The sequence below is a fragment of the Cariama cristata genome, unplaced genomic scaffold (genome assembly GCF_000690535.1).
Source record: "Cariama cristata isolate BGI_N322 unplaced genomic scaffold, ASM69053v1 scaffold31639, whole genome shotgun sequence".
Classification (NCBI taxonomy): Eukaryota; Metazoa; Chordata; class Aves; order Cariamiformes; family Cariamidae; genus Cariama; species Cariama cristata.
The window spans coordinates 1,620-11,453 of record NW_009635713.1 but is presented as its reverse complement, the minus strand read 5'-3'; the positions used below and the strand labels follow the sequence as shown (position 1 = coordinate 11,453).

At 55.9% G+C, this 9,834-nt stretch overlaps 1 protein-coding gene across 1 annotated transcript; it reads left to right on the top strand.

The window, feature by feature from the left end:
* Positions 1 to 2,239: 2,239 nt before the first annotated feature.
* On the top strand, positions 2,240 to 9,091 carry LOC104167411 (putative sodium-coupled neutral amino acid transporter 10). Its single transcript, XM_009707656.1, has 6 exons — positions 2,240 to 2,411; positions 2,595 to 2,765; positions 3,055 to 3,534; positions 4,108 to 4,215; positions 7,413 to 7,592; positions 7,929 to 9,091. Exons 1-6 carry the CDS (start codon positions 2,240 to 2,242, stop codon positions 9,089 to 9,091), a joined length of 2,274 nt encoding a protein of 757 aa, XP_009705958.1.
* The last annotated feature ends 743 nt before the right edge of the window (positions 9,092 to 9,834 follow it).

The following is a 9,834-nucleotide window of genomic DNA, read 5'->3' as shown; positions in this document are numbered from 1 at the left end:
GTGTGGACGCAGCTTTTGGCTATGGTTGTTGCTGCGGTGGACAAGAGCGATAGAAAAACCTGCGTGAGGAGGGATTTAATGCCTTTCTGGGACCATTGCTACTATCCGAACCAGGAGCGAGGGAGGAATGGAAGCTTTTAGGTTGCTAATCATGAAATTTTATTCAAACCACAACACATCGGCACGCACACGCACAAATCGGTTGCAGAAAGCCCTGGGTTCCCTTCGCCGCCCTGGGAGAGAGGAGCTGCCGAGAGCATCGTGAGCTGGACCCGGCGGCAGCAAACCCTCCTGGTGCTGCCTAATGCCCGCGTCCCGTGGTTGTAAGCCAAAAAGCTTTTACAGCCTCTCAGCCCTTGCCTGTAAAGTCCAACGCCACTCATAAAACATTAAGAGGCGCAGCATTACTGTAACACTCTCCAAAGGGACCTGGAGGGCGACTAGACAGTTAGAGCCATTATTACACATCCTGAGCAAAATTGTTCTCTGCAAACCACATATAGCCCCTTACAGATTTCCATGCAGCGTGAGAGGTCGTTAATTCACGCCCTGATGATGAACTTAATTTTGTTTCCTGCTGAGCAAATGACGGCTTAGAGGCGACTTTGTCTTATTATGGCATGGAGACTTTTATTTTTGTTTGTGTTTGGTTTGTGTTTTCATCTTTTCTTGCATTGTTTGCAGAGTGGGGAACATGCGCCTGCCTTTCAATTGACGACTGATGGTTCTCCCACCAGCGGGGCCCCCCCCAGCCCCTCGGTCCTGTCCTGGACCCCTGGGGGTTTCACCTGCTGCAGGGTCCTCTGGCCAAACCCTGCCGTGCGCGCAGGGGTAGTTCTGGTTTTAACTCCTCTATCTCCCACTTGCATGGAAAGCTTCCCCCTCTCTTCTTTTATTTCCCCTCTTGAACATCGTCTTGCTACACGGCTGCCTCGGGTCGTCGTTCCCTTCCACCCCAGGAACGGCTCTGCCCGCGTTGCGGTTCTCTGGATCCTCCGGTTTCAGATGCGCCGCAGTCTTCTCCAAATGCAGCCATCTCCTGGCTTCATGAACCAATTAACGAAAAACTTTCCTCCAATAGAGTAAATAATTTTTTTGCTGCGAGGCCAGAATTTAGCTGGGAACATCCGCAGCGCGCCGAGCGCTCCCCTCCCCGGCCTCAGCCTCCTGCTTCCCAGGGCCCCCGTCCAGGGCTGGGCACTGGTTCCTGCACTCCATTTTTTCCTGAAAGGAGGAGCGTCCTGCCCTGACTTGCTGAACCCTGGGAAGTCCCTCAATGGGGAGAGGGGACCCTTGGGTACTAGACTCAAATTTCTCAGAAACTCCGAGTCCTTTTCCACTCCCACTGTCATTCCCGAACCAACGAATTTTTTTAAAAAGTGGAAAGGCCGGCGCGCCCCGCCGCTCGTCCCTTCAACGGGGTGCGGAGCCGGGGGCCAGAGAGTCCAGGTTTCTGGACCGATGCTGGGTCCTTCTGGCACGGATCCCTCTGGGCCAGGATTTTGTACTTATTTTGTTGCCCCCCCTCCCTTCAGTAAGGCCCACGCAGCTGAAGTTGTGGCAATCGCTTCTTTCCCATGAGTTCATCTTGTAATAAATCGCACCAGCCCTGCGGAGGGGGAGGAGAAAATTGAAAGATGTTTATAGAATTAATTCTCCAAAGGAAATCGCACGGGGGAGGGCAAATGGGGGGAAGAGTTGGGAATTTTTTTTTTGTTACAGAAGATAGATTTTTTTTTTTTTTTTCAAAGTTTGTTGGATGGAAAAAAAATGTGCAGAACAACTTCAGTGCTGGGAAACAATTAGATTTCCTCCCCTGCTGCTCTTCTGAGGAAGAGTTCACTCCCTGTTCGCGCTGTGTGGGTTGTCTTCTGCCACCCTGGGGTCGGAAGGGACCCTTCCCATCCCATGGGACCTGCCACGAATTCCACGTGGTTACTCCAGCGCTGACCCCTGTAACTGGTCGGACTGGGATGTGTCTTCCAGAAACATCCCATCTCTTTGAGCCGGAGCTGCGGCGAGTCCCCCGTCTCCCTCCGGACTTTCCCCTGATGCCCGTTTAATCGCGCTCCTCAAAACTTCGTGCCTTCTGCGGGGTCGCACACCTCTCCTCCCTCCCACCCGTCCTCCGTGCCGCCTTCGAAGGGCTGGGGGAGCGCTTGTGCACAAAGAGGAGAAAAAAAGAAAAATAAAAAAGGTTTTGAACTGCTCTGCAGTATGCAGCCAGCACAGGCGGGCAATGGAGGGGCTGCGGCCAGAGCCCCCCTCGGTTGTGCCCGGTGCCCGGGGCTCCGGTGCGGGGGAACCGGGAGGATGCTACCATCTGGCGGCACGGGCTCGCAGCGGCAACCGGCTCCATCCCGGCCCTGCCTCGCTGCCTGGCCTGGCCTGGCCTTCCCTAGAGAGCCTCGGTAGGGAAAACAAACAGGCGACCCCAGAAGAAAAGCCCCAACCCCTCCGTGCTGACGCTGGAGGGAAGCTAGCTGCTCGGCTTGTGTTGGTAAAGGGGGTCGCGGGGTCGCAGCAGACAAAGCAATTGCCTTGACAACGCAGCCGTGCGTAACCTCGTGCAATTAACTGTCCCGCGTTTGCAGACCAGAACCCGGCAGTAGAGGAGGCGGAGGATGACCGCGATAAACCGAAGCTGCTGGATGAGAAGGAGGAGATGGAGCAGCCACAAATCAAGGTGCCCATGGAGGTACCCAAGAGAGAGGAGGAGAGAGGAAAGCCGGAGGAGAAAGTGCAGCTCGACCGTCCCGATCAAGGTAACGAGGAACCTGGGGAAAGGGTGCCAGCTTTGGAGCGGGGCGGTGTACGTTGCAGGACTATTTCAGATAAAGATCCCAATCTCGGCTCATTACCTCGTGGACTGAAGGTGGTTTAGTATTTGATGCTCTCGAGGCTCGTTAGGAATGCAGCCTCCTGATGAGGAAGGAAAGGCAGGGCTGAAAAAGGGCCGCAGGTAGCTGGGTGTTGGGTGTGCTGCGAACCTGCTGCCTGTTACTGTCTCCCATGGGTCTCGAGCCCCCTAACCCTGCCTGTCGTCCGCCCTAGGGATCGCCCTGCCCGTGGGGGAAGCGCATCGCCACGAGCCACCCGTCCCGCACGACGAAGTGGTAGTGGACATGGGGCGGGAGCGGGAGGAATCGGATGAGAAGAAGCTTGTGCCCGGCGGAGCCAACGATCGTGTGCTTAAGCCGGCGCTGGAGGAGCCAGCCGTGCCGAATCCTCAGAAAGAGGTATTTAGCCCGAAACAAGGGAAGGAAGCGCTTGCTGAGAACCAACTGCGGGGAGGGACTGATGAGCCCGTTAAGAATCCAAAGAACGTCCTGGAGGAGATCGTGCAGCAGGATGGCAGGCCGCCATACAAAGGGCTGGAGCCAGACAAACAAGTGCTGGAAGCCAAGGCGCAAGCTGCCGTGCCGGACGGTGAGAAGAAAGCTGAGGCTGCAGGTGACAGGGAGAAATCAAAGCTCCAGCTCCCCAGGAAAGCAGAGGAGGCTGCGAAATCCGTGGAGAAGGAAGCCGACCCTGGTAAGCTCCCTCTACGGTGGCTTGTCTGAACAAACTCCCTTCTTGGCCTGTAATCCCCCCGGGAGACTGGAATTTGGTTATTCCTACCTACATCCCAGTGTTTCCTTTTAATTTCACGAGATTAGCACGTGAGCATGCACAGCCTCTTCAACAGCTGTTGGGGAAAAGGAGGAATCTGGTGGCTTTGACAGCTACTGTAATATCTGTCAAACAGTTGTTTGCTAGCCTACTAAATGTCAGGTGCCATGCTGTTCCTCTGCGTCTCTGAACTCACTGGGGACACGGAGCCGGGAGATCTTGACAGGTAACACATTGCTAAGTGCCCGTCTAAAAGCTAGTTAGAACTCTTCTTGCATTTTAATTGGCTGAGGTAGTTAGCGCTGGCTCGCTGCCACGCTGCCACGAGTCTATAAGATTGTTAAATATTTTTTTTTATTACTTCCCTTGCAGTTATTGGGTTGAATATAAACTGTGCTGGCTTAGGCAGGGAGGGACAACACGATGCGGACTCATTTTAGAGAACATCTGCCGCTGGAGCGTCCTTATTGACAGCAGAGGTCTGTTGGTCTGCAGGTGAAAAGCAGGAGCTGCCCCTCCCGGACAGAGCGGATCAGCTGGAGCCAAGGGAGGCCCGAAACGCTGAGGAGAAGCAAAAGGAGAACGCAGAGAGCAAGCTGGAGGGTGAGCCTGCGTCCATAGGGCGTGCGGGGAGGGGAAGGCGCTGGGCTCCTCCCGGGAGCCAGGGCTGTGAGAGCAGGATTTCTCTCTGCAGGAGGACGGTGCCAGCCAGCACCGTTCTTGGCTCTTGCCAGCACATAGCTTTAGGCCCTAGTCACCTCCGCGACGGCAGCAATTAGTGCCTGTCTCCAGCAGGCTCACGCCTGCGGCGCAGGCTGGCTCTTCCACGGTGCGGCCCCTGGCAGGGCTGCTCCGGGACGTGAGTCACGCTGGCACCCGGGCCCGGCTGCTTCAACTGCTCGAGCGCAACCCAGTGCTGCCCTGGCAAGAACGAGAGTGGAGTGAAACCATTTGGCTGGTGTGAAACGGGGGGACCCCAGTAGCACAGTGGGGAGGTGGGTGGGCATTGCCCTACAGCCTCGTGGCGTGGGGCAGACGCAGCCTTTAGCGCGGGGGGAGACGTGGGCACGTAGGCGTGCGGGGAGCCGTGGCAAAGCCCCATCTGCCCCTTCCATGGAGCCTCGGTGCTGGTGCTGTGCGGTCAGCCCTTCCTCAGGCTGAGCTCGTTGCCTTCGGCCTCTGCCTTGCGAGAGGGGTTGGAGCCCGAGTTTGGACTCGCAGCCTATGTATGGTGCGGTCTCATGGCTTTTCGCCTGTATTCTGGTCCAAAGGTGATGGGCGTTTGGTCTGATGAGCGATGGCAGTGGGCAGACTCTGCTCCTGGGGAGCCTATTGGCCTCCCCTTTTTTTGGTGGTTACATCTTGGTTTTCTAATTATTTTCTTTCCATTCTGTATTGCAATGGGAGTTTAAAAAGTGAGTGTAAAAAGCTAGTAGTGGGTACGGACTATGAGGACTCTTCATGTTTCAAGGAGGATGAAGGGACCTGAGTTTCCGTGGGGTTTTTCATCTCGATCTGCATGGGAGTTGCTGGGGATGCTCTCCCATGAGGACGCCACCAAAAGGTGCTCTGGGCTTGTTCTGCTCCTCCGCTGTGAGCTGAGCTTCGTACCCAGAGGCTGGGAGAGGGTGGGAAGGGTGAAAAGGCATTGCGGGAGCGAGGTGGAGGGCATGCAGCTCCGAGGATGCTCCCTGCAAAGAGCTAGCTGCCTCACGGGACCGTTGTCTAGTGCTCCGGCTGTAGCTGCCCTGGGCTATGTGAACTCAGGTACTTTCAATTTATAATTGTTTAAGATGTTTTTTATGAAGAGTGCCTGTTAAAATCCAGCCAAAGCACTGGCTGAGGCCTGCTTTCCTCACGATCAAAGGAGGAACCTGGAGATAGCGTTGCCTTTTGTTTGCGTGGAAGAGGTGTGCTGGACAAATACAGGATTTACACGTGTTTGCAGAGCTCTCACTGAGAAACGCTTTGATTTGGCATTAAACGTTTGCCTGCTGTGTGTTCAACCTAAACATTCCCATGCCGAGCTGGGACCTGGCAGTCTCAGAGAGCGAGATAGTAGAAATTACTTCTGTTTTCATTGTTTGTTCTGAGCAAAGTGTGAAAAATAAACAGATCTGGAGAAGTCAATTGCTCTCTTGAAAGAACTGAATTCCCCCTCGCAGCTCAGCTTTCTGTAAACGGAGTGGAAGGGGAATTCCAGGGGCTGGCAGCTCATCGCACCATAATGTGAACTGGAAATATTTCTCTGTAATCACCTTGTGGGTGATTAGCAGGACAGGGGGAGGCAGTGTGTGCGGGAGAAGGATTAACCTGGACAGCATCCCTTTTTAATTTAAATGGCATTGTACGGGCTATTAATTTTGACATTCTTTCCTGTGGGGCATAACAGTCTAGAAACACCTAGAGTTTTGGAGGAAAGCTGCTTGCCGGTGTGGGAGGCGAGCGACACACAGGTTTGTACCTTCCGGATACGACACGATACGTCTGGGTGTCTGTCCGGGCGGAGAAAAGGCAGCGACGTTTCCGTGCAGACCTGGGACTCATAGTTTGTGCGTGACGTGTTGCTTGCAGCGAGTGAATCGGCGTGAGTCACTTCTACTTGGCCTGAAGCACACTCGTCTGGTTTGTGTGACTTCGCGGCTGCGAAGGGCCGGTGGGCAGGGATTTTCTCCTGTCACGTGGCACGGGGAGCTCAGTTTTATTGCGGTGGCTCGGCGAGAGGTGGGGCTGCCTTCCTGCGCCGCTGTGGTTTCAACCTGCCTGACCACCTGTGCCGCTGCCTGCGAGAGTACTCGGCTGTTAAACCTTTGTTTGCTGCTCAAGATCCCAGCCCTTTCGCTGCGCTCAAAGCCAAAATCTTCGGCAGGATTGTTCGGTGGGTGTTTTCCTGCCATGGGCCAGGCTAAACCTTCACTTGACTAAGCCGGGAGGAGAGACAACAGCAGCCCCTCGTCACTCTGGCTGTGACCCAGGCCTTGCCCCCTGAAAAGACCCAGCTCAGCGTCTGTACCTCATGTGTTGGGTCAATGTTTCTGTGTAGGTTTATCCCACCATGCGGGTAGTTTCCCTCTGAGGGCAGCTCCTGGTGCTGTGCCTTAGTTGACTTCTTCCAGTTCCTCTTAAGATTCCACATTTGCCATTTCTGGCCTTTCCAGGCTCAGTTTAGCTGGGATGAATTCTTTGCAGTGCATTCAAAGAGATGACCTGTGTTTGAAAAGCCTGGCTTATCTAGAGAGCCGAGCTTACGCAGGCACCGCAGGCCATTTTAAAAGCAGCTCGTCTTGCTTGGGCAGCCGAACCCCTCGCTCTTGACTGACTTCTGCTGGTCCTGTCCTCTTCCAGCTCCTGTGCCAAGCAGCCGCCTCGTCCTTCCCTGCACTGGGACCCCAGCAGACCTGCTCCCCTGTACCTCCTCTTCGCGGCTCTTCTCCCCGAGCAGTTAATGGGAGCTTGGTTTTGGTCCCTCCGCCCAAATCTTCATGGGAGGGCAGTGTCCTGTCTTAGCAGGTACACTAGTGAGCAGCCAGTCTGGGCTTTTGGCTGCCATCCTTGGTGGAGGTATGCTGGAGCGGTGCCACCGTGATTGAACCGGCGGAGCCAGCGGCAGAGCCAGCGGCAGAGTCGTGCCGCATCCTTCCCTCCCTCCTGGCGAATGGGCAGTGTTTGCAGAGCACGACCTTCCTGCCAAGGAAAGCCCCTGCAGCCCCTCCAGCGCTGAGAGATGATTAGTGAGGGGTTTGAGTCATGGATTGTTTTTTTTTCTTTCTTTCTTTCTTTCTTTCTTTTCCCTTTTCTAGAAGCGGGGCAGGCGAAACTGCTTGATCATGCTGTGCTGCTGCAGGTGATCAAAGAACAGCAGGTGCAGCAGAAGCAGCTACTTGACCAGCAGGCAAAACTGCTGGCTGTAATTGAAGAGCAGCACAAGGAGATCCACCAGCAAAGGCAGGAGGAGGGAGGAGAGGAGAAGCCAAAGCAAGGTAAGGACATTGCCAAGGAGCGTGACCCCTCCGCGGGCTGATCGCTGCTCAAAGCAGCTTTAACATCAGGCTGGGAGAGATCCGAGTCCCTTTGGCACACGGCAGAGTCCACTCTGCAAAAGCCATTCCTGTGTCCAGCCCTGACCTCTGAGGTGGGGGTCCCTGGCCCCTGTGCATGGGGATAACACTGTCCCCCACGGCTGTCCTTGTTCTCCCGCGTGGCCGTTGATGGTGCGATCTCTTCTCCTGGCCCCCGTTGTGTAGAACAGGGTGGTGGCAGAAGGGAATCTCTCACTCATAAGAAGCAGCTTTTATGTGTTGGGTTTTGTTCTGCAGCGGAAACGCAGCAGGAGCCCGCTCTGCCTCTCTCCAAGAGCAAGGAGGACGAGGGCCTCGGAGCTAAGCAAGAAGCTGCTGCAAAGCTGCTCAGCAAAGAGCTGCTGGAGCTCCCTGCGCAGGGCCCGGGCAGGCAGCCTGCTGACTCCGCGGAGCAGCGCAGGGGGACTGCAGGAAAGCTGGAAGAGGCTGGGCACAGGCGTGAGATTCCTGGGGTTCCTCCGAAGGAGTGGAAGGTGCTGCCACAGGAGAATGTTAAAAATGCCGCGGAGAACTGGGATCCCCTTCACGGGGATGCCCAACACATTCCAGCAGCCAGAAACCACCTAGAAAAGAAGCCCTTGGCGGAGGATTTAGGAGGAGATCGTGAAGCCAAAGCTGGAAGGGATGTCCATGAGAAGAAGAATTCCCTGAAAGCCGTGGAAGTAGCTACAGCGCCCATCCAAAGAGACCAGCCGGGGGCTGCCAAAGTTCAGGGAGTAGCAGGAAAGAGTCTGGAAAGAGACTCAGGAGTAGACCTTAAAGCCAAAGCACTGAGTCAGGTGGAGCCCAAAGACCTGGCAGTTGTGCTGGACTCCTCCAGTAAAAGGAACGTGGCGGAGAGCGAGCAGCACCTACGGGAACGTCAGAGAGGTGCAGACCCCGAGGGAGCTGAGGGTGCTGGCAGACGGCAGCAGGCCTCGGAGAGCGACCTGGCTGGCAAAGGGGAGGTAAAGGAAGAAGCTCCTCGGGAGAAGGTGGTGGATGTGGCCCAGGACCCGCAGGGAGATCTGCGGGGCAAGCAGAGGCATGGGGATGAGGGTCTCTCAAACGATGCTGAGAAGAAGCCAGGCCCCGAGAATGCTCCTGCCCAAAAGCCTGAGAAAGGGGCGGCTGCCCAGGAGGACCAGAAGCTGGACCACGATGTCAAACCGAACCGGGACCTGAAACTGCAGGCGGACCTGGACCTCCGCCGGAGGAGACGGGACCTGCTGCCTCTCGAAGAGGAGGAGGCTGCACAGGGGGAGGGGGTCTTCATTGGCCTGAACCCCCTTCCAGATGTGAAAGTAAATGACCTCCGGAGTGCTCTAGAGACACGATTAAACCAGGTTGCGGAGGGGGCTCAGCAGGTGGTCCACAGCCGGCAGATCAAGCAGATGACGCAGGCGGACGGGAGCGTGTGAGCGGGGTGGTCGTGCTTGGTGGGTGGCTGCGGGTGTTGGCCACAGGCACGAGGCTGAGGAGCTCCGTGGGGAAGGTTCAAGTTCGCCAGCTGGTTTTTTGGCCGCTGTTGCTCAGGCAGTGGTTGGTCTGAGCCAGCAGCACTTTGCTGGATGCAGCGCTTGGACCCACGGGATCTCCTTGGACCTGTGAGCACCGTCCAAGGGACCGTGGCCTTCTCCAGTCTGCTACGGTAGCACCTCCCTGCGTGTGCCTGCAGGTGCCTGAGGAGATGGCAACCGTGAAGGAAAAGCTCCTGCTCTCCTCTGGCTTTCAAAGGTTGCCATTTACCTTGGTTCCCTGCCAGGCCAGCTCTCAAGGACCTTTCTCAACGTCTCGTTCGTATCGAATTGCCTTCTCCATCCAGCTCTCGACTCCCCTTTCAGAACCGAGGTGGTCGTCTGCAAGGTTCCCCTGCCTGCTTGGAAAGGCTTCCCTGGCACCTGCCTTGGGTCGCTTGGCCCAGGCTGTGCGGGGCTTCGGGGCAGGGGCCTGGGGCTGCGGGAGGAGGGGAGCCGGGGACGGCACATCTCGGGAAAGGCTTTATCCTGGAGAAGCATCAAGTCATGAGTTGAGGACCAGCTTAGCCAATTGCTTTGGTGTTTCTCTTGAAATGGGAGCTGTTAGTCTTGCATGTTTAGGAGATAGTTGTGGTTTAGGAACCTAGTTTAGTAGAAATGCTGCCTTAAACGGGCACAACTGCTGC

Bases quoted from the DNA above. Each gene is read 5' to 3' on its own strand.
- LOC104167411 (XM_009707656.1), top strand. From the start codon at position 2,240: ATGGAGGGGCTGCGGCCAGAGCCCCCCTCGGTTGTGCCCGGTGCCCGG. The intron at 3,535-4,107 runs GTAAGCTCCCTC...GTTGGTCTGCAG, and splicing joins GGAGAAGGAAGCCGACCCTG to GTGAAAAGCAGGAGCTGCCC. The intron at 4,216-7,412 runs GTGAGCCTGCGT...TCCCTTTTCTAG, and splicing joins CGCAGAGAGCAAGCTGGAGG to AAGCGGGGCAGGCGAAACTG.